Source organism: Rhinolophus ferrumequinum, chromosome 8 (assembly GCF_004115265.2).
Source record: "Rhinolophus ferrumequinum isolate MPI-CBG mRhiFer1 chromosome 8, mRhiFer1_v1.p, whole genome shotgun sequence".
Taxonomy (NCBI): Eukaryota; Metazoa; Chordata; class Mammalia; order Chiroptera; family Rhinolophidae; genus Rhinolophus; species Rhinolophus ferrumequinum.
This window is the reverse complement of record NC_046291.1, coordinates 39,291,437-39,316,511: the sequence shown is the minus strand read 5'-3', so window position 1 is coordinate 39,316,511 and position 25,075 is coordinate 39,291,437. Positions and strand designations below refer to the sequence as shown.

The window sequence follows — 25,075 nt, the reverse complement described above, 5'->3', positions numbered from 1 at the left end:
TTATTTGCTAACTGTTCAAACTCCACCTCTGTAAAACACTTCTTATGAAGTGCTATTTAATTGAAAAGATAAACAGTTGTCGGAAGTCCATGATAAGAAAAAAACTGCAGTTTTTAAATGCTTTGCCTTGAGCTTGGAAAGTGTAAGAATAAGGAGGAGGTGGAGGGGGATGTTTATATCACTCAAAACATGGCTACAGCTGTTTTGCATCAAAGGAAAAGTTTTTAAAATGTGCTAAAAGCTGAGTTCCAAATACCTAAAAAGAGGTTCACCACACATTGAAAGGGATATCCACCTTCTTCAAAACTTAGGTTTCTAAGCTATTATGTTACTTGCTGTTGTTTTAATGTGACCATGATCTAACATTTTAATCGCACAAGATAATGCTCTGCCTTTGAAAAACCCAAACTCCTCCACCAACTCAGCAGCTGTGTGTGATTAAGAATGTAAATAGGCTCAAGAGACTGATTCCATTTCCAGGTCCTCTGTTTATGAATCACCTACCCAGAGACATAATTTTAATAGAAACAGAATTTCTTTCTAAAACAATATATAAATTAACTTGCAAGAATACGACAGCAAGACAATACTTCTTTACTAGCACCGTGGTACTGAACAAAGGCAGGCTCCATTTTCTTTGCTTTAAGACATTTGTAACAGTTGACATGTAGTCAGGAAATGAGGGTTTCTCTGTTTTTCATTTTCTGGGAAGAGGAAAATATTAAGGTTGCCTTTCCAGTAATAGCAACTTCAACTCCAGCTCTTGTTATGGCAGTTTAAAGATCTTTTGCTAAGGATGGATGCAGTATTTTTGATGGTGAAAGTACAGTGTATTATTTAAGGCTGTTCAAACCAAGATTGGGTTGACTGATTCTGTTTACTTGGCCACCCTTGACCCAGATTCATGTGTTTGATTTACATATTAAGATGAAATCCACTCTATTGTGTATGTGGAGGGGGAAGGGGTTGTAAAAACATTTATGCTATATTATTTAGCCAATTATTTAGCACAAGGGACCCATTTCAAGTCAAAAAGCCATTATTGTTTCTAAGTGAAGGATAAAAGTAAGTGAATATAAATGTGAGTAAAAATAATATTGTTATCTGAAATAAGAGGCTATAGCTGAAGCAAAACGTAAGTTAATTCCATCTCACAGGCATTAATATTCTACTTGTATTATAAAGTGTAGTGCCTGGACATATGTACAGTTTCCCTTTTTGCCTCTAGATGGTGTGATGTCAAAAGAAAGTGCATAGATAGTATTACCATGTAAATAGAGTTGACATACTACATTCAAATCAGACTCTTAAAAACATGTTTGAGAATCAAAACTTCAAGTTGCATACCATACAATTTTTACTTGTCAATTATACCTCAATAAAATTGTTAAAAAAAAAAAACCTGACTATTAATTCTTAATACTGGTCTGAAGACCACAGGATATAAATCATAAAAAGAAAAGCAACCCACAGAATAAAACGATAGTGATCTTTAATAGTCATTCTTTGAATTGGAATATAATATAAATGTATCAAATCAATACATTCTACATTTTAAGCTTACATATCTTAAGCAATGTCACATATCTATTATATCTCAAAAAACAAGAATTTTTAAATAAAGATATTGGAATATAATAAAAACGAAATACCTCGATTCATATATATTTATTCATCTTTTTACCACCACCAGCCTTACTTTAAATCATCTTTCTAAACAATGGACAGAAGCCATACAAGATACAATCACCACCTCTACTATTCCCTTGAGCTCATGTAGACCTGAACCACTGTGACGTGTAGTGATGAAAGGTATTCCATGTAAATCCTGACACAATGATTTAACCACATTATCCTGAGTTATCCAGGAATATTTGTGAGCCTATCAGGTGTTTTGATATAACAAACTGGATTATTTATTCAACTGGTCCTCTTAACTTTAGTTGTGAAAACCCAGCCTGGTAACAATCAAAGGAAAGTGAACTAACTCAGGGTGTCCATGGTCTGAGTACTTCACAGGTTTAATTTTATGACTACAGTCATTTACCTGAAAATCAGCACGAATCCATTTCCTTATTTGAAGTCTTATTTATAAAATTTCACTCATGGCACTTATTGTCGTTTAGTGATACTTCTTTCTGAAAGTCTGTTATTTCTTTGTTTCAACAGAAAATTACACTCACAAAATGACAGGATAGATTCTGCTCACAGAATTATAGAAATACCCTTATATCTTATGAATTTTTATAAATCCACTCAACGCTACGATATATGTCCTAGTCAATCAGAAATGCAAACCTAATTGGTCGGTTAGCATTGTTCTACAATATTGTGTAAGGGATTAATGAAACAAGGAAATTATCTTTAGTTTTGCCTTAATACTTTCTCTGAGAAATCCTAGAAATTAATTAGATTCTATTTCTAATTGGGAGGCAAGGAAACCTTAAGTAATTGCAAAAATTCAGATTAAACCCACCAAGTAATTCCTTCAAAACTATTCACTTCATCTTAAAAATAGAATTATTTTAATGTAAAAAATAAAAACAATCTTTATAATATCTCGTTATAAGATTGAATCTATTTCTGACAACATTAGCCAATTATTTTTTCAAGTGGCTTTCATAAATGAAATTACTGAAGCTTTACTGTTTATAAAATCACACAAGCGGACTAGAAAACCTGAAGAATGTCATAATAATTTTCAATCCACTCCCTGACCACAGTTTAATGGAAACTTTAAAATGGAAAGTAGAGCACTTATAATCTGTTTGTTTTAGAATTACAATTCAGGCTGAAAAAATAAAGAGGGAGTTCAATGTCAGGCATTAAATGGGAAAGAGCAATATGAATGCTTCCCTCTTTATTTAGAAGTACGTTTTATTGTGATCCAATAGAAAAATAAGATACATAAAATATTCTCAGGCCAAACTTCCAACAATATTTTTAAAGATATCCAAATATGTCCCACCAAATAACATCACTTATTTTCATGTATCTAAGACTGTAGAGTCAAGACCAAAAAATGTATGATTTTAGAACAAAACAAATATTAAAACCAGAAGTAGGAAATTGAACTTATTTTTATAAAGTAGTAAAATAGTATGATTTATCTAAGAAACAGAGATCTACTGAAACACTTCCTTCTATCATTGACTGTAAAAGCTAGACAAAATAACCCAGAATTTATTTTTTGAACATAAGTTTCCCCACAAACACTCTGAATTTGACTTGACTTTATAAGGAAAATACGATCTAGATAATTAAATCATTTCTTATATTTAATATTGAGCTATCGTTTAGCCATCTAAACTGGCCATTAATAAAGGCTGAATTATCGATTAGCAGTGCAGCATTATAATTATACATATGTATCATAATCATACACATGCACAATATACACTTTTCATTAAAGCTCTGCTTCTTAATCTAGAAGCTAAATATCTATGAACTTGAATGATTAAATATAAAAATAAATTCAAAGAGGCTTTTTATGTTTACATAACAAAACAAGAATATACATAGAATTCCACAAATTTTTAGTCAATTGATGTATTTTACTGATACATGTAGAAGGTAACTCACTAACTCTAAGAGCATCAGTTATTATGACATCTATCTTAATTTTTACCATGCAGAAAACGATCATATACTATCATCTTGAAGTAACACAAAGCAAAACTTTATCATAAAGCAAAACATTCATCAACACTTTAAAATTAAAATCATTAATTTTTCATTAAAGAAAGGTTTTCATTAAAGAAAGATTTATGTTTCCAAATCTTTAGGCATAGCTAAAACTGGTCTCAATCTTTTCTCTGTTCTCATCACCTAATTCGTGCCCCCACAATATCTGTTAAGAAAACCCTACCAGAGTCCTTCATGTTCCACAAACCCATGGTACTAGTGCTCATTCCACTCGGCTGACTAGGAAATCTGCTTCCCCATCACTGACTAGAGAGTCCCCTCCATCATCCATTGCCTCACTCCAATATCCTCTCCCTTATAGTCTTCTTTAGTTCCTCAGAATTATGGGTTGGCTCTTCTGTTGTGTTAGAGACTTTTAATTTGTCCTTCTTTTCTGCATTATATTGAATACTTCTTAAGACTAGGATCTTTTTTAATCCTTTTGGTGAGCCTAGAATAGTACATGAGGTAGGTAGGCCCTTAACAAATATCTTTGAAAAGAGAAAAGGAGAAAGGGAGCAAAGAAGGATAGAAGATTAAAAGAAAGTAGTTAGCTAGATGTTACTTGTAATAACTACCTTTTCTCTTTTTTTGGGGGGGTATTGGAAGCACAAATTATCATTTGTGTTCTATTTATAAACTATCAACAACATAATTCAAATATTGGAAGACTTTCAATATAGTGTGCTTTAATATCTGGCACCACAGAAGTGAGAAGGTCCATATATGTTATACAAACATCTGCCTTGACTGCTAATCTTTAGATAAATAAATTAAAAGTTCAGAGTTATTATTTAAATAATGTCAGTATAATCTAGCTTGGTTTTAAGAATCCTTGTATTATTAAGGTGAATAGTTTCCTAATTAAAGAACAATTAAACAAAGCTTATAGGAAAGGAAATGGTTATTAAAGAAGACAGTTAAAGCAGAGTCTAAAATTTATTTGGGGCAACTGTTTCCCAGGAATGAATTGCTACATGCTAACGGGGTCAAAGACACTAGATAGTTCTCCAGAGGCCCTTTTCTAGTCAAAAGGGGTTTCAAAATAAAGTGGGGGTGGAAGCAGAGGCTAAGAAACTGTTCCTTCGTGCACCAAATGCATTCTCAGAGTACTAACATCTGTTTCAGTTTACATACTTTAAGTATGACTTTATACATGGAAATTAAACTTCGGCAACATGCCTAAGTAGCCTGTCTGCAAAAGAACTACATGTACCACCAACAGCTGGAATTTGTATAGGTCCACATTCTACACAGCACAGGACACTGTGAGTCACCAATGACCCCAAGCCTCAAAACCCAAATGTCAAAAAACAGCTCCTAATTCTCATGAAACTTTCATAATAGAGAGGGATAAGACAGTGAGGGAAGAGGAATCAGATTTCAAAACGATATGGAGGATTTCTAGAATTTAGAGAGGTATTTTCTTTTTAAATAAATACAATTAAATATCTAAAGATTTGAATTTCCTTATATTAAAAAATGCTCAATCCATAACATTCCACTAAGCTCACTTATTAGTTAAACATTAAAATAGTTGTTCAATGTGATAATCTGATCATTATAATTTCTGGTAGACTGAAGTATAATACAAAACCTACAAAAAGAATGCTGTACCTTTACTGCCACCATGCGGTATCTCTGTATTTTTGCAGTTGCAGTTTAAATTTTTAAATAATTTTCATATCTAGTTCTGAAGTTATCAGTTCAAACCTCTGGTATGCAAATACTGTTAATTGTTTTCACAATATAGAGTCTATTCCCAGATAATTTACACACTAACGAATCATCAACCAATGAGTAGTAACTATGGACTCGCAGTGATGGAAGCATTGCATTACGGTATCTAGAGCAATATATTGCCTTGCCTTCAAAGAGCATAAATCTGTTAACATCAAAATACAGACAAGTATTCATATGAGAGAACTCAAAGCTATTATACAATAATTGTGTGGCAATGAGTGGTAAAGAAAATTTTAAGTGCTCTGGATGGAAAGTAGGAAGATACATGAGAATGTTCATGGAAGAGAATTGAGAAGTTTTAAGGCTCTTGGAAAGAAAGATTAAAGTATGCAAAATGAAAACAAGAGGGCATTTCCGGTAGATAACATTAAATAAAGGTAAAGATCTAGAATCATCATGGAATGCTGGGGGACCATACCCACAGTGAAGTTCACAGAGGCAAGAAAAAATTGGAAAGATAAACCAGGACGATTTGTGGCAGTTCTTTATTGCCAGGTCAAGAAGCCTGGATTTCAGCCTATAAGTCATGGGGAATCACTTATTCAACATATGATGCATTTTTCCCATTGTAGATATAATCACTCTGCCACATCAACATTTATGAGTTTATATGAAATCATTTATTTCCCAAACTGAGAATAATCTAGCAGCTCAGATCTTCTAATTCCTCACCCTGAGTAAGTAGTGTGAGGTAACAGAGCCCTGAAATTAAAGTCAACCAGTAAAATCACTGCCAAATCTCCAGGGAAAAAATTAATAAATAAATATTAAAAAGGATTTGAGGGCCCAAGGAGATGTGAAGCCTTCCTCCTAATATTTCACTGAGATCTCCTGTTCTGAGAGGATGCATGTACATTGTAAGGAAGGAGAAGAATTCTAACAAAGGAAGGAGAAGAAACGTAGGTTCACAGGCCCCTTTCACAACAAAGTATAACGTAATGTGTTTTCAGGGTAAGTGGTAGCATTGAGTAAAGGAATGAAGGACTGGGATAACCGCAAGGTGAGACTTGGATATCCAGGTAAAAGTAAAAACTCCATCACTGAGTCTATTTACTTTACATGAGTGATGTAATTTTTTAAAAATAGAAAGCTTATTGTGGGTCATATATTACTGGATGCTATATTGATTTGTTCTTAAAAATGAAGTTACAGGGCATCATGCAGAATTAAGGATCTCCAGAACGAGGTTCAAATAACAGTTCCTCAATCTTCACATGTACAAAATCATAGGGGAATCAATCTTACACACAGCTCTCTGGATGAAAAACAGTAATTCTCAAAGAAATACAGTAACAATTCATCTTAAAGTCAAAACATTCTCTTAATTTAACATAATATACACAGATGTTTCTGCTCACTAAAAAAATAAAAAACTATTTATATTACTATGCAAAATAGCAATGGTTTCCCTTTATTCTCCTCCAGCTCTTAAATTGATTTCTAAGACCGAATGATGTCGGAAAAACTATTCCTTTCCAGAGTCTTCTGACCCTTAAGGGTGAATCCTTAGTCACACAACACAGCAACATTAGATATCAAAATCTTTTAACTCATATATTTTGTATACAAGCAAAATTCATAGGCAGAGCTTTCTCTGTATGATAGAAAAGCAACATGAGGATCTATCCAAACATTAGGATTAAAAATTCAGGGTCAACAAACACAAAGGAATAATATTCTCTTCCATTAAGAAGAAACATTAGTGGAATATAATGGAAAGAACTCTAAACTGGGTTTATCTTGTTATTCTCATTCTCTCCTCTTAAGATAAAAGCTTAGTTAATTAATTTTCAGTCTTTTTGTGATCTAATAAATGCCATTCAAAGATATAAATTTTTCTCTGAGTATTGCTTTCTTTGCAGTTTTGATAAGTTAGGGCTATCATTCATTTCTATTAGTGCTGTGATCTATTTTGATTACACTTTAACTTCAGTTATTCAGGAAAAAGTATTAAATTTCTAAATGGATAATTTGGCTTTGTTTTCTTCATTGTCCTCTTGGCAACTGTTTTGTTTTAAATTTCTAATTTTGTTGTACTGTGGTCAGTAAATACGCCTCCATGATGTATGCTTTTGGAAATTTGTTTAAATAGTCTTGATGATCTAAATAATGATCTGTTTTGTGAATATTACAGTATGTGTTTGGGGGAAAAAGTATGTTGCCTGTTGGGTATGTTTGTAAATTAGATCAATCTGGCTATTTGTGTTACTGGCACATTCTATATCTTTACTTTTTTGACCACTTGATCAATTGATTTGTGATTGCCAATTTCACCTTTATTTTCTATTAGTCTTTTTCAATGTAGTTTGGAGTTATGTTGGTGAATAATAAAATGTTCATGATTCACATCTTCTTAATGAAATATATCTTTTAAAATATAAAAGTATTTCTTTGTTCCTTTAAAAGATTGTTTTCCCTAAATTATACTGATTTAAATATTGCTATACCTACATTTCTTTTATAGCATTTTCCAGTTATATTTTTTCCTGTGCTTATTTTCAAACTTTTTGCATCTTGTTCTTGACTATGTCTTGAAAACACATTTATAGGCTATTGGATTTGCTCTTCTAATACTCTTTGTATATTTTTCTGTTGGATTGTTTGGGATGGGAGCAGAGTGTAGGAGGATGAACACATGAAAAGATGTCCAACATCATTAGTCACTAGTAAAATGAAAATTAAAACAATGAAATCCCACTATAAACTTATCATAATGGCTAAAATAAAAAATATTACACCACCAAATGCTGACAAGGATGTGAAGCAACTAAAACTTTCACACATTCCTGATTGTTATGCAAAATGGTAGAGAAACTCTGGGGAAACAGTCTGGCAGTTTCTTAAAAATTTAAACATGATTTGAGCCAGCAATCCCGCTTGTTATTTATCCTGGAGAAATAAAAATTTATGTTCACACAAAAACCTACAAATGAATGTTTAGAGCAATCATATTCGTAATTTCCAAAACAGGAAAAAAGTAAACTTCCTTCCACAAAAGTATGGATAAACAAACTGTGGATTATCCATACAATAGAATACATTCAGCAACAAAAAACGGGAGGGGGGAACCATTGATCAACACAACATAAATCTCAAATGCATTATGCGAAGTGAAAGAAGCTAGACTCAAAAGGTTACAGATTATATACCATTTTTTATGACTTTCTGGAAAACAAACTGTAGAAACAGAGAACAGATCAATGTTTCCCTGTGGGATGCTTAATTTTATGCATGAACTTAAGTGGGTCATGAAATGCCCAGATATTTGGCTAAACATTACTTCTAGGTTTGTCTGGATAAGTTTAGCATTTGAGTCTGTGGACTCAATAAAGCAAATTGCCCTCCCCAATGTGGGTGGGTATCATTCAGGGCCCCTTACAGGTCTGAACAGAACAAGGAGGAGGAGGAATGGAGAAGTCATTCCTTCTCTACCTGACTGCTAAGCTGGTACATCTGTCTTCTCCTGCACTTAGACTATATGTACACTATCAGCTCCCGTTTCTCAGGCTTTCACACTATAGCCAAACCCCTTGTGACTCTAATGGCCCTAGTATTTTTGGCAGCTGGAATTAAATAATTCTTAATCAGGATATAGATATAGGCTTTAAGTAAATGTTTCCATTGCTTTGGTTGTCACACAACTTATCGTCAAAGATTAAGAAAGTATGTTAGTCATTTTCTGAAGGACTGCCTGTAAAGAAGTTCCAGGAGAGGTGTTTAAAAGTACACTCTGGCTCTTTTTCCGGCCGGAACCATGGAGGGTGCAGAAGAGAAGAAGGTTCCTGCTGTGCCAGAAATCCTTAAGAAAAAGCAAAGGAATTTCAGAGTTGAAGATCAAGTGCCTGAGAAAGAAGATTGCCCCAAATATGCTTCTAACGGCAAGAAGGAAGCATATCTATGAAAATTTAGCGAAGCACTATCACAAAGAATATAGGCAGATGTCCAGGACTGAGGTTCAAATGGCGAGGATGGCAGGAAAAGCTGGCAACTTCTATGTACCTGCGGAACCCAAATTGGCAATTTTCATCAGGATCGGAGGCATCATTAGTGTGAGCCCAAAAGTTCAATAGGTGCTGCAGCTTCTTCACCTTCACCAGATCTTCAATGGCACCTTTGTCAAGCTCAACAAGGCTTCCATTAACATGCTGAGGATTGTGAAGCCATACATGCATGGGGGTACCCACACCTGAAGTCAGTAAATGAATTGATCTACAAGCGTGGTTATGGCAAAATTAAAAAAGGCGAATTGCCCTGACAGATAACACATTGATTGCTCGATCTCTTGGTAAATATGGCATCATCTGCATGGAGGATCTGATTCATGAGATCTATACTGTTGGAAACCGCTTCAAAGAAGCAAACTTCCTGTGCCCTTCACATTGTCTTCTCCACGAGGTGGAATGAAGAAAAAGACCACCCACTTTGTAGAAGGAGAGATGCTGGCAACAGGGAAGACCAGATCAACAGGCTTATTAGGAGGATGAACTAAGGTGTCTACCACGGATATTTTTGTAATCTGGTCAGTTAGTAAAATAAACAGCGACTGTTTTCAAATTGAAAAAAAAAGTACACTCCACTTGAGATAATAGAAAAATATAGTGAGTTAAGCACAAAACAAGGATAGCTTAAACAATGGCAATAGTCACAAGATGTCTAGTTTCTGCCTTTTGCTTTAAAGATACTGTCACTAATACACAATTGTGAGATATTCTGCAGAATCTTGGTTCTTCAACCTAGCACCCCTTGCTCTCATAATATAATTTTGTGTTGCTGATGTGATTTCTCTTTGTCAAGCAGAAAGAGATAACTTCAGGGCCTACAGGAGAATTTGAGTTTGTTTTGAGGGAGGAAAAAATATCTCCAAGGTAGCTGTGACCAGCTGCTGATGCCCGGGGGTCTGATACGAAAAAGCGTCATCTATGATTAAAGAAACAGAGACCTCTCTCTCAGTTCCCTGGAACTGCCTAGCTGCATAAAAACCCCATACTTTTGCTTTGTGAGGGAGAGACAGATTTGAGAGATCTAGCTCCCCCATCCTCATCCTCTTGTTTTGGCCAAATCGAATAAACGGTTCTATCTCCAAGCACTAGTTTCTCAATGTTTTGGTTTACTAGCACACCAGGCACACAAACCTGAATTCTGGGAGGTGATTCCACAACAAGACTCAGACTGAATTACACATCTGCTTCCCAGGATGTCCAACATGCAGACTGCAGATTGTGGGACTTTTCAGCCTCCATCACTGAATGCGCCAATTGCTTTTAATAAATAAATAAATACTGGCTCTGTTTTTCTGGAGAACCCTGAGTAATATTTTGGTACCGAGAGTGGGATGCTGTTATAACTAACAAATACCTAAAAATGTGGAAGCCGCTCTGGAACTGGATAAGGGTAGAGGCTGGAAGAGTTTTAAGGTGTGTGCTAGAAAAAGGTAATATTGCCATGAAGGGATTTTTAAAGATGATTCTGATGAGGACTCAGAAAGAAAAGAACTTAGAGAGAAAGGCTAGAGAGAGCCAGGGACCTGTCATAGATGCATGGCTTCCTTTCTCAACGAATAAGCGAAACTTCCCTTGCTCTTTTCTATGAAATGCCTAGGGAAGTGTCTGATAGTTTAACACCACATGCAGAGGGTATTAGCCACCTTCTACTATCTTCAATATTATATTCTTTACAATCCTCCAAACACTTGAGAAAATTTTGCTAGTGCTTTGGTGCTTAAGGGCCAGACTAATGTATGATATGCAAATGCCAGTATATGAAAGGATATATTAGACTTAAGAAGCAGAATTCATCATCCTTAACAATTCTTGACAAAGTGAAACTCCACATTACAATCTATTAAACAATGGATTGCCCAGCCCCTGCTACCTTTGAATTGTTGCTCATGAAGCAGTATTTATAAGCAATTTTGCTTGCCTTACATCATTTCATCAGTCCTTTTCCCTCCTCGTTTCTTCTTTAAAAATCATACTCTCTTATAATACTCTCTCCTTACAGATTTTCCCCAAACTTTAGATGAAAAAAAACAAACAAAAAACTGTTTCCCTTTTCCAGCTACCATTAGTTATTTCTCCTGGTTTTCCCAGGGACACATCTCAATTCCACAAAACATTCACTCAAAGTTAAAAGCGCCGATAGCCTTCAACTTCGTTAATACCTATTCTAGGAATCTCTCCCACAGCAATACTGACACAAATTTATGTGTCCTGTAGCACTGTTTGCGACTTAAAAAAACTGGAAATGATTAAATATCCACCTTTGAGGAAATGACTTAATCAATCATGGCACATTTACTCTATGAAATATTATGCACTGATTAAAAAGGAGATAAGTCTTTAATACATATGCTTTATATACTGGGGGAGGGGGGTGTAGTGCATTGCACTGAAGAATAATGTTAAGGTATATGTATATCCAGAAAAGTATCAGGAAGTATATACACCAAGCTTAATGGTGGAGAGATACTCAGGAGGTGTAGGATGGGCTGGGACCATTCTATTTCTGTATTTAATTATTTTACATAAAATGTGCATTAACATTGAATTTTTAAAATATTTTTTAACCTGCATAACTGTAACAAACATATTCATCAGGTTAAACCTAAACCTCCTCAGTGCACCTTATTGTCATATTACTGTTTTATTTCCTGCAGCACACAATCTGAGATTATTTTGTTAGACATTTTTATCGTCTCTCTCCCATGGAAAGTGACAGCACAGGGATCCCGTCTGTCTTGTATTGCCTCACGTATAAAAGGCTCTCAATTCTTTGCCTCCAGAAAGACTGAAAGGACGTGGTAAATGTCAATACATCATGAAATGACGCGCACAAGTAGGAATGTATGCTCCGCTCAGAGGAACAGGACAAGATGACGACTAACGAGAGGGGCAAATAACTGCAAAAAGGAGAATGCCGCCCTCCCAACGAAGAACTCAATTGCGCCTCCGAGCCACCAGTTGGCACGAGAGGCTGGCGTCATCTCGCAGCGTCCGAAACACAGTGACGAGAAAAAGAGACGCGACAGGAAGCGGGGCGGGGGGGGGGGGGGAGAGGAGACGACTGGAGGTCACGTGACACGTTTGGGCCCACCTTTCCTTCCGGCGAAAGAAGCTGTAGAATTAGATTGACAAGACCGGAGAAAAAAATTATCTGTACTAAATAAGAGTTTAGAGGCACCCAATATAAATGCATTGTCTCTATGTCTCTATTTTGCTTTTACATTTTTTTACGGGTCCTCATGTGACATTGCCCACACTAAAGATGGCTGCGCAGGCGCTGGGTCCTACCATAAAGACTCAGGCCTAGAGGAGCCCCCGCATGACTTCTGGGGGCTGGGACACATATCCTTTCAACCCGCCTCCGTAAAGGAAGTTCGGGGCGGGGCCGCCATCCCGCGATCCTGCGTTTGCGCGAAGATGGTGGAGGAGGAGAGTCTCCGCGTGGTTCATTGTGGCGGCAGCGAGTTGAACTTTAGGAGAGCGGTGTTCTCGGCGGATTCTAAGTATGGGGACAGTGCGCTTTGTCGGCGGGACTGAGGGGCGCGAATCCCTGGGGGCGGGGGGCACTAGCTGTCAGGTGCGTCCAGACTCGCCAGCCGGTGAATCTGGGCTCGAGAAAGAGACGCGCGTCCTGTAGACCCCAGAGCACGCGCTAGGGAGCTGGTGTCTCGGTGCTGTAAGATTACAAGTTCCATGTCACCGCGGACTGGGGCGCGCGTCCCCCTCCGCGGACTGTTTACCAGAAGGTAGATGGAGGGGCCCACGTGTCTAGAGTTGGGCCGGCTAGAATATGGTCCAGGCACTAACGTGGACACCACTGCCCTTGCAATTCCACGAGGAGTATCCCACTTTCGGACAAAATAGTGACTTGGAATTACTGAAGGATTAAAGAGTCCTCTTGCTCCACACTCCCCTAGCCCACCACAGTGGAAAGACGACTGAGGTGAAGCCTCAGGAACTAATCGGAGTAAGTGTTCTGTGTAGATTGCAGAATGTGCAAAAGCATGGAGAGAGAGTCTCCTTTGGGGGCTTGCATTCAAATAGTCAAAGCCATTATTCTCTATTGAGGAGCAAAAAGAAAGGAAATTCTTCCCCCTTGGGGAAGCATATCAGACAGAATCAGTGAGGGGGAGTTTTCTTAGCAAACAGTACTCCTTCACCCTCCATTATCTCAAGGAAACACTGCCTAAAGGACCTGTTTGTTGATGTTAATGGGGTGTGTCTTGGGGAGAGGGTTGGTGGAGTTGTAAACCCCTTCATACAGTGTTATAGTGACAACATATTTCCATTCTGACCACGTCAAACCACCACAGACAGGGCTTAGGAGTTTGGATCATATCCTGAACGCAGTGGGAAAACATTGAAGGATTTTAATTTATTTAAGGAAATGATATGCTCAGATTTGCAAAAATTAGTCTGAGTGTGAAAGATAAGTTGAGGGGCCACACCTAGAGACTGTAGGAAGTCTTCTTAAGAGTGGTCCAACCTGGAGATGGTAAGAGTGAACTACGCTACTCATGGGAACAGAGAGGAGGATCCAGCCAGAGGGGCTACCATATTCTTCAGATGCTTTATTTGTACTTTCTTGATCTTACTAGACAGTTGCACACAACTGTGCCATGACTGCCTCTTGGCTACAGCACTTACGAGATGCATCCTGATTTTAGAGAGGTGAACATGGGAAAAATCAAGTGTCTCAGAATTGGTAAAATAGTGATCCCAGTCAGCATCAGAAGATTTACTCTTTTACTATCAGTAATAATTGTTTGTTTATATCATCTGGTTAGTTTATAAAACCTTTGAGGTTCAGGCAAGTTCTAGTCCACAAACTGAATTGGACATTGGGTATCAAAGATTTTAAAAAGTCCTCAGCTGTATAGAATCTTACATCCAGGAGATGGATGTAGATGTAAACAAGTAATTTCAACACAATGTGAAAATACCCGGATCAAGTCGTGCACACGATACCTTGGGAGCACAGAGAAGAGGTCAGCGTAAGGATTCTGTGATTTGTACCTTCTACAGTGTATGGAAAAACACTGTTAGACATGTATAGTATTAAATGGAATAGGCACAGAACAAACATTTTTCATTTGATAGATACAAGATTTGCATTTCTGAGCTTTGTCCTGTGGTTATATTTATTATGAAAATAGTCAAACAAATATTACTCCAACTTAAACATTCAATAATTTAGTAGCCTCTGCTATATGGAAGAAAGCCACAAATCCAGAAAGACAAAAGTAAAACAAGCATTTTAGCAACAATAACTGTCATACAGTTTTTACTTTGCTATGCAAGAGACCTCACTGACTAGAGAACCTTTGACTTAGTGTTTGTAAGCTGGTGTCCCCAGCGAACGATGGAGATTTGGAGAGCACGGGAAGAGGCTGCTATTAGCAGAACCACTGACGAATAAGAGTTGACAGTAAGTGAATGTATAGCAATGTCTGTGTCCATTAGTGAGCAGACAACTTGGTTAAGTTGGCTGTTCTTGCAGGATGATTCTGTAGAGCCTCTGCTCATGGAACAGATCACAGATAGTGCTTTAGCCTCTATCTGCTTTTCAGAGTTAATGAATTAATCAGTCTCAGATGTCCCCACGGACTTAAACAGCACACAAATTTGAATACACAGTTTTTAAAATACTATTTTGAAAGAAACCTGTTACATGTTAAATTTTTTTAATGGACAATAAAAAACTGTCTATAGAGTATGTGAAACTTACTTTTCTCTCTTACTTCCAGATATATCTTCTGTGTCTCTGGAGACTTTGTTAAAGTTTACAGCACAGCTACAGAAGAATGTGTACACATATTGCAAGGGCACAGAAATCTGGTGACAGGAATTCATCTCAACCCCAACAACCATCTACAGGTGTCAAATGATTTATAATTGAATATTTTAATATTGGCTTTGTTGTTACCTAAAAAACTTGAATTAAATTTGGGAAACTTTCCAGGTAATGATCAGGGAAATATCTATGCTGATTTTTCTGATTCAGGATATTTTTAATTATTAAAATAGGGTCACAGCCCAGAACTACATTGCCCATGAAAGAGTTCTTGGCTGTGTGAGTTTCTGAAATTCAGGGTTTGGCACAGTTAAGTGAATTTCTTAATTGTAGGTCTTCTCAGGTCCCTTTATATGCATTGTGAATATCCAAAAGGGGCATATAGTATTTGATATTTCTCAAACTTATTTGACCTCTGAACTCTAGTTTCTGGAACACATTTTTAAAATGTTGACTGAGGGGTATTGATTTTGTAGATCTGTTCCTTTAGAGATGAGGCTCTTTAGTGTCACTGCAGAAATTACCTTAAGGCCAGCATGTAGACAGGAAGAAGAGCTTCTTTAGTCAATGGAATCGACCAGTTAATTTTAGGACAAACTTGGGAATCCAGTTTAGTGAACACAAAGCAACCCATGCTTCTCAGAATTGAGGAACAGTGAAAGGGTCATTTTGATTCTGTTCTTAAGTTTCGGCAATGCTCCTAACAAGTTATGTCAAAATACTTTGCTCTTGCTCCAGTTTTTTATCAAGTTCCACTCTTCTGGATTAGTCACAGCCAACTTGGAAATTATTGCTTGATTTGATTTAAGAATGGATTTGCATTGCCATTCAATGTGTTATGACGAAGTAGGGCATAAAGAAATCTTTCCTAAACTAAATGAGCTACTCTTGAAAATCAAAGTTAAACAGCTTTTTTGCAGAGTTCAAGCATACCTATTGTTTTTGCTGTTCTCTTGAGGGTTTCACATAACAGTTGATTGATATGTGTAGCATTTGGATGTTTTTTGTAGCAGAAATATCCATTTGTTAAAATAGGAATTTGTCAAGTCTATATTACTAAGTTTTATAGCAAAATGAAAAACTATATATACATTGCATAAAAGGTCTATTTCAGGGAACTGAAAGATAATAAAATTAGAGGACAGTTTTGACAACAGATTTGGTTGAGGTAAAGGGGTACGTTCCAGAAATTCTGTGGACTTTGGAGTCACAGTATTTTGTATTAACTATTGTTTGGACACTGATTACATATTTGCCTTATTATATTTTACTAGTCCATGTTCATGATTCTTCTGTGTAGTAATTGTGGTGTGTATTTTCTTCTTAATATAATTCTTCTACTTGTGTACATAATACATTCTTCATTCTTTATTTCTATTCTTTGATTCTATTTCCTCATTGTCAGAAATCTTAAAATTGCCACTCCCTTTTAAAAAATTTAAAAATTTTTGTAAACATAAGCAAAGTGTTGTCACAGTAACAGCAACAAAATCCCAGTGTCCACTGGGACACAAATAAAATGCATCTTAGTAAGGCCTTCTGGTGCTACCAGAGTACGATCCATAGACCAGTGCCACAAACAGTTGGTTACCAGTCTGCAATGAGATGAGTATAGAAATTGAGTGTCCCAAAACTTGAGAGCACTTTGACATTGCCACAGCATCCAAGTACATAATAACTTCTGTTGTATTTTACAAATGCATTGGTCCTTGAGAGGTTGGAAATTTTTTAAAAAAAACAGAACATTCTCAGATCCTTTGAGAAGCACTCCCTTAATACCCATATAAGATGAAAGCAGTTAAAAAAGAACTGGGCTCCGGGGAAATGCTAATAAAAAAGGACTGGGCTCCAGGAAAATAGCAACAAGCTCGTAAGTGCTTTTCATAACTCAAAACTTTACCATCTCCTTCTTGAAGACAAAGGGTTGCCTTTTTTCCGCATTTTAATTAAAACTTGAAATTGATAGATCTGCTTCCTCCAAAGAGCAGCTATAAAATTGTCACAAATAATACAAGCTTTGCAAAAACAAATAAATGACTCCACTTCTTTAAAACTAATAATGAAATAATGAACAAAACGTCTTCTATATTACCACTTAATTCATTTGGTATCTTAATAGAGTTCGGTTTTTTAATGTCATACTATTTTTACCATTTTAGCTGTATTCTTGTTCCTTTGATGGCACAATTAAACTGTGGGACTATATAGATGGCATTTTGATAAAGGTATGTGGATTGATCTTCCATTTTCATTATGTGAAAAAGAATGAGAACATAATTTAATGACAGACATTATTTCCTCCTCTAAGTGTTAGAATCCCTTTCTAAACAAGTCATGAAATGCACACACCATGTAAAGATTTTAAACTTCTAACAGATGAGCAATAAAACTGGAAGAAAATATTTACAAGAGATATTATTCAGTAAACGTAAAGAGGTACTTCATCTCATTAATAATTAAAGAAATGTAAATTAAAACATGATGTAGCATTTTCCCCTATCAGTTTAGCCAAATTGCAGATTGTAGGAAAATTAGTGATAGGTAAAGTGTAGAGAAACAAATAACTTTTGTATACAATCAGTGAGCGTAAAACTGAAAATGAACAAATACCTTTGCTGCAACAATCTTACCTTTAGGTATCTCTTGTTGAAATAATGGCATGTATATGTAGTCCTTAAAACATTGTGTATAAGTAGTCCTTAAAACATTGTTTATGGTAGGAAAAAAAATTGAATATAACCTTGATGTTGTCAGTTAAAATTGGATATTCATAAAAAGAAACAAATAGTTCTATTTGCATTAAGTTGAAAGGTTATTTAACAAATACGTATTGAGTGTCTTCTATAAGCTAGGTAGTCTTCTGGTGCTGGGGGTACACCAGTGAGTAAAAGAGCAAAACATGAAAAATTCCTGCCCTTTATGGGACTTATGTTTTGGGGAAAGGGGGGAGGGGGGACGAGGAGGATAGATAGTTAACAACATGATGCTTTTTATCTTTCAGACTTTCGTAGTTGGACATAAACTGCATGCCCTCTTTACTCATGCCCATGCTGAGGACTCTGTCTTTGTTATAATAAATAAAGAAACACCAGGTATAGTGTAATTAACTTATTTATTTTATATAGCATTGAATGGCTCTTTACATGTTCTCAAATTTAACATTTTGGCTTCAGTGTGAACTTAACAGTTTTTGGAGTTGGCATTTAAATTGTTTTCATCATAATTGCATTCATTTTGGGGAGGTTCGTATCATTTCTGAAATATACAATGAGGGAATGATTGCTTTATATATGTTGTAAGAAACTACAGAGCTCAAATTTTAAAGTTGTTTTGAACTAGAACTTGTCTTCCTACTGAACTTCAATCTTTCATCCTTTAGCATCATTATCATTTTACCCACCAGTGGATACACTTATTTGTTAATCTTGAATCTGTAGGAAATGATGTAGAAAGCAAGTTGACACTAAGAATTAGTAGTGTGACTAAATTGTTCTTAGTTATATTTTCATTATAATTGGATCATTAATCCATTGAAACTGCCATGTTTCAGAGCATTTTAGGAATCCTAGAATATCTTCAGTGGTTACGAATAGTTGTTCTTTAGCAGAGAATTTAGTACATCAGAACATAGACATGAATGATACATCCAAAGAATTTTTCTGATATCAAGTTCAACAATGCCACTACACCCTGTGGTGTCCTTCAAAAATTATCTTTATAGTCAGAATTCAAAATACAAAGCAGCTTTAACATGGTTACTGGGCAGTCAGTTCGATTGGCTTACAGCTCATTAGCTTGGTGAATCCTTTCTAGGGTGTTGTATTTTTGTTTTATGGGTTGTTTTTTTTTTTGTATATGTGCTGCCGAAGCGAGCACAGGGGGTTTTTTTGTTTGTATATTTGGGGCTGGAACATTTGCAAACTGTTATTTATTATGGACTTTTAAGTAACCTGAGAATAGTCAAAACTGTGGAAGCTACATTTTTTAAAAATAAAAGTCATTTGGTGCCAAGTCTATTAATGAATAATATTTTATCTATCGAAAATGTGACATGAAAGAATAAAAAGCATTAAGTTTAGTTTTTCTTACATAGCTCATAGCCATCTCTAAAGGACGTTGCAAAAAAATGTTCTGGAAATGGCAACATTCTAAAATAATTAAGTTGTCTTCCCAGATAACTATTTTAAAGATAATACTCAATATTTAGGTTCTGTTTTGTATATAAATATGTGGATTTTTAATGTTTATCCATGTGCTTACTAAAAATTCAGATTCCTAATTTCTCTGACTGATAATTGATTCACTAGGTCTGAGATTTGGTCTAGGAATCTGCATTTTTAGTATCTCCCCAGGTGATTCTGTCGTCACTCACATTTGGTAAGCACTCTTCTTACTCACCCCATGATTCCTCAATTGGAAGGGTAGTTGCCAGTAGCAAAACAAACCTTTTTATCCCTATCAGTGAAACCCGTGATTCCCAACACTGGTCGCATATTGGAATCACTCCAAGGAACTTAAAATGTAAGATTCCCTGTGGTGGACCTAATTGTTTACTTAAATAGAATATTCCCCAGTTGAGTCTAGTGTATGAGCCAGGGTAGCAAACTAGAGATCTAAAGTAAAGATCTTGGTCATTAATTAGCCTTTTGACGTTAACTGAGGCAACTTCAAGTGCTATGATTTAAGCTGAATTCTAGTCACAGTGAAGTCTAGTGCTAGTGTCCAGTAGTTTGGGACATCATTGGCATTCAGCATGTGAAAATCTAGTTATCTGTTATGTGAAAATGTGAATCAGTCTTCAAAAGATTCCATGTGACTGGTGTTTCAAAATATAGTTGACCCTTGAACACCTCAGGTTTGAACTACATGGGTTCACTTATACGTTAATTTTTTTTCAATAAATACTGTAAATGTATTTTCATTTCCTTAATAACATTTTTCTCTAGCTTACTTGATTGTAAGAATACAGTATATAATACACACTACATACTAAATATGTGTTGATCAATTGTTTTTGGTAAGGCTTCTAGTCAACAGTAGGCTATTAGTAGTTAAGTTTGGGGGGAGTCAAAAGTTATACATGGATTTTCAACTGCTCAGGGAGTCAGCACCCCTCAACTCCACGTTGTTCAAGGGTCAACTGTATATGAATATATATCCTCTTTTTATTTGTCCAACAGTTCAAAACCGGAGTCTCTGATAGAAAATTGTATAAATCAGATTGAAATATGTTTCTCTAGTTTAAAAATAAGTTAATCTTTTATTTATACATTGTCTTTGATGATGTCATTTGACTGTATGTAATTAATTCATTCAACAGCTAATTGAACACCTACTGTTCAAATACTATTCTGGTTGTGGAGTACCAAACAGACAATGATCCCCAACAGTAAACTGACTAGATCAGTCATATGATGCAATAAGATGAAAGGTGTTCTAGAGAAAAATACAGCAAGGGAGGGGAATCAGCAACCTTGGAGGAATGCATATTAAATAAGTGGTTAGTGAAGGTCCAGGGAGGAGAATAAGGGATGCAGCTACACGGAACAAGCGTGTGTCAGAGCATTCCGAACATGTTTGAAGAGGAGCAGGAAAGTTGGATTGGAGTTAACCAAGGGAGAATACATAATATGGAGCCTTGTAGTCCATTGGAAGGACTTCAGCTTTTACTCTGAGCAGATAAAAAGCCACTGAAGGATTTTGAGCAGAAGAATGATATTATCTGACTTAGCTGTAAAAGAATCACTGGCTTCTGTGTTGAGAATAGATGAAAGGGGGATAAGGTTGGAAGTAGGGAGAACTGTTAACAGGTCATTGCTCCGAACACTTAAGATCTGACACATGATCAAGGCTTCAGACTAGGTTATAATGGCAGAGCTAGTGAGAAATGAATTCTGGATATCTTTTGAAGATACAGCCAACAGGGTTTGCTGATGGTTTGATGTGCGTATAAGAAAGAAGTCAAAGATGATTTTGAGGATTTAGTCTAAGCAACTGGGTAAATGATGGTGCCATTTCCTGCATTGGTCAATGTAGCGGAAGACTTCAGTTTAGATGGGAAAATTGAGAGTTCAGGGTTTAGGCTTACAAATTTTGAGATGACTGAGAAGGCCAGATCAATCTAGTTCAGAGCATATAATAAGCAGGCTGGAAAACAGGAAAATGGTAGATAAGTATGTTAACAGAATTTTATGTTCATTAAGTGTGGAAGGATAAAGGGAGAGCATAGTAAAATAGCTGTTTCCCCTCAGAGAAATTTTATAAATGGGCCATAAAGGGAAGAAGCATGTCAGTATTACAGAAAAGGAGATTTATTCTTTGAATGTATGGCAAGACCATAGCATTTCTAAAAACTCTCGGATGGTTTGTTGCTTTTGGCTGTTTAGGTCACCGATATATCATATTCCATCTCCATTTTAAATCTCACCTTAAGTACTTTAGAATGTAGAATGCACCAGTAAAACATTGTTTTCTATTTCTACATATATGAAACATGTATGTATACGAGTTATGGAATTAGACTTCAATTTAAAACTCGTATATTCAAACGAAGAATCCAAGTTTAAGATTCTTTTTGTTTAAGATAGCCTAGAATTCTTATCTTGGCATCAAATGAATTCTAGAGTACTGGTTACCAGTTTTATATGAATGAATGCACTTCTTCACTTTCTCTAAAGAAACTTTATATTAACATAGCTTCCTTTGGCTAGATATATTTCAGCTGGTTTCAGTGAAACTGCCGAAATCATCAAGCCAGGAAATAGAAGCTGAGGAGATCTCCTTTGTTTTGGATTACGTAAACCAGTCACCCAAGTGCATTGCCTTCGGACATGAGGTAAAATTTTGTTTTGTTGATTTTCTTTTTTATACATAAAATCATTTTCCTGCGATCTTGCTCTGAGCAGAGTGGTTTAATATTGCCTTGAGTTATGAACTAAGAAGTCTGTTTCATTGCTTATTATTAGCATATATTTATGGTTAAATTTTTTAGGACCTTAATTTTGTATATTCTGTTTTATTGCTCTTGTAAACCCTCTAATTCTCCAAAACATACCAGTGTTTTGGCATTTGAACTGTATTTCTTAGTCTGTCCCATGTACTTAAATCTTCATTGTAGATTATGTGTCTTTGGAAAATAGGACCTCCCTGTCTAATATGCCTGTTATAGAAAATTTGGAAATTATACTAAACTGTAGTGAAGGAATTAAATCTCACCAGTGATAATATTTGAGGAATCCTTTTCTAGACTTTTTCCTAAACATATATAAAATAACTTTTCCCAAACTGAATTAGTGTCTGAAGACCTTCTTATCCTTTTTTTCCCACCTTACAAGGCAGCATGAGTGTGTACTTCAGTGTTCATCAGAAATGACTGGTCTTCATAGCATGATATATTTAGCCATCCCCTATTAATAACCACTTAATTAAAATCGAGTACCACTAAAAGGCCTTAGACTTTATTGTGGTGGCATGTTTCTTTAGTTTTGTAGCATTATTTTGGCTTTGTTCTGAAAAGGGTTAATTTCTTAGAATAGAGAAAACTCTGACATGAAATCATTTTTCATGTCTTTGGTTATGTAGTCATCGGTTAAATGCAAATTAAAATAAGTGAGAAACCACTTTATATTTACCAGAACAGCGAAAAGTTAAGAATGACAATACTGAATGTTGGAAAGATGCAGAGCAAAACTAATCATACAGCTTTCTCATGACCCAGTACTTCCACTCCTAGGTAGAGAAATGAGAACATGACCACAGAGTGACATGTACAAGAATGATTAATGCTCATAATAGCTCCAATGTGGAAATAACCCAAATGTTCCTCAGTAAGAGAGTAAACCATTTGTGATATGCAATATAGTCATTCACTGGAATGCTGCTTCATAATAAAAAGGAACTAATGATACACATAAGAGCATGAGTGAATCTCAAAAAGGTGATGTTGAGCTAGAGTTCAGACACAAAAAAGTATTTACCATTCTATTTGTATGATGTACTAGAACAGGCAGAGAAATAATATATGGTGATAGGAGTCAATAGTTGCTGGCAGGTATGGGGACATTGGAGGATGACTGGAAAAAGGAATAAGGGAACATTCCAGGCGTGAAGAGAATGTTCTAAATATTGATGGGGATATACAGGGATATACATCTGTGAAACACTGCATTTTGTGTGTAAATTATGCCTTAATGGAAAAAATTTAAATCATTATACTTAAAGCTGGACAGCCTAACTTTAAGATTTAGGACCCAAGTTCATCTTTTAATTTTCTGATTATTTTAAAGGTAGGATTATACTTTCCATAGCTACACTATAACATTTTATATTAATATAATCTTAATCTGCAAAAAAATTGTTTCTATGTTAACTTTTTTCCTCTTTTTATACACATATATATTTTTCCCCCTTTGAACATTTTTTAAAATATTTTTTCTAATTTTCAATTACAATTGACATAAAATATTATTAGTTTCAGGTGTACAACATAGTAGACGTTTATAGATCTTACAAAGTGATTAATCCAATAAATCTGGTCTCTGTCTGACACCATATATAGTTATTACAATATTATTGACTATATTCCCTGTGCTATATTTTACATCTTTATGGCTGTTTTGCAACTACTAATTTTACTTCTTAATCCCGTCTCCTAAACCCCTTCCCATCTGGCAACTATCAAAATGTTCTCTAAGTATCTATAAGTTTGTTTCTGTTTTGTTTGTTCATTTATTTTGTTTTTTAGATTCCATATATAAGTGAAATCACATGGTATTTGTCCTTCTTTGTCTGACTTATTTCACTTAGCCTAATTCCCTCAAGGTCCATCCATGTTGTTGCAGATGGCAAGATTTCATTCTTTTTTTATGGCTGAGTAATATTCCATTGTATAAATGTACCATTTCCTTCTTTATTCATCTTTTGATAGACACTTAGGTTGCTTCCATATCTTGACTATTGTAAATAATGCTGCAGTGAACATACAGATGCATATGTCTTTTCAAATTAGTGCTTTGGATAAATACCCAGAAGTGGAACACTGGGTCCTTCTTGGTCTCGTTACAGCCGTTATTTTAAACTGTTTTGTTTGGTGTAAATATTGCTATACCAGCTTTTTTGTTTCCAATTTTCTGAAAATCTTTTCCATCCCATTACTTTTCAGTCTGTGTTTGTCTTTTGATAAAGTGAGTCTCTTGTAGGCAGCATATGTAAGGATTTTGTTTTCTTATCTACTCAGCTACCCTATGTCTTTTGATTGGAGCATTTAATCCATTTACATTTACAGTAATTATTAATTGATGTGTAGTTATTGCCATTTTATTATTCATATTTTTTTTCTTAAAGAATTCCCTTAAACATTTCTTTTAATATTGGTTTGGTAGTGATGAACTTCTTTAGCTTTTTCTTCTCTGGGAAGCTCTGTATCTGTCCTTCCATTCTAAATGATAGCTTTGCTGGGTAGAGTAATCTTGGTTGTAGGTCCTGCTTTTCATCACTTTGGATATTTTTTGATAGTCCTTCTGGTCTGCAAAGATTCTGTTGAGAAATCAGCTGACAGTATTAGGGATCTCCCTTGTGTTGTAGGTATAACTATTTTTCTCTTGCTGCCTTTAGGATTCTCTTCTTTAACCTTTGCCATTTTAACTATAATGTGTCTTGGTGGGGACCTATTTCGGTTTATGTTGTTTGGGACTCTGCACTTTCTGGGCTTGTATGTCTGTTTCCTTCACCAGGTTAGGGAAATTTTCTGTCATTATTTTTTCAAATTGGTTTTCAATTACTTGCTCTCTCTCTTCTCCTGGTACTCCTATGATGTGAATGTTGCTACGCTTGATGTTGTCCCAGAGGCCCCTTA

The 25,075-nt window shown here is 35.6% G+C and overlaps 1 protein-coding gene and 1 pseudogene across 1 annotated transcript in view; both read left to right on the top strand.

The window, feature by feature from the left end:
* The first annotated feature begins 9,169 nt into the window (after nucleotides 1-9,169).
* LOC117025873 (60S ribosomal protein L7-like) lies at nucleotides 9,170-9,916 on the top strand (annotated as a pseudogene).
* A 2,859-nt stretch (nucleotides 9,917-12,775) lies between these two features.
* WDR75 (WD repeat domain 75) overlaps nucleotides 12,776-25,075 on the top strand; it is a 30,423-nt gene continuing 18,123 nt past the window's right edge. Inside the window, exons 1-5 of the mRNA XM_033112205.1 lie at nucleotides 12,776-12,931; nucleotides 15,176-15,305; nucleotides 17,382-17,447; nucleotides 18,224-18,314; nucleotides 21,933-22,057. Of these exons, the coding sequence (XP_032968096.1) occupies nucleotides 12,846-12,931; nucleotides 15,176-15,305; nucleotides 17,382-17,447; nucleotides 18,224-18,314; nucleotides 21,933-22,057 (498 nt within the window). The 5' untranslated portion in view covers nucleotides 12,776-12,845. The remainder of the gene's footprint in view (nucleotides 12,932-15,175; nucleotides 15,306-17,381; nucleotides 17,448-18,223; nucleotides 18,315-21,932; nucleotides 22,058-25,075) is intronic.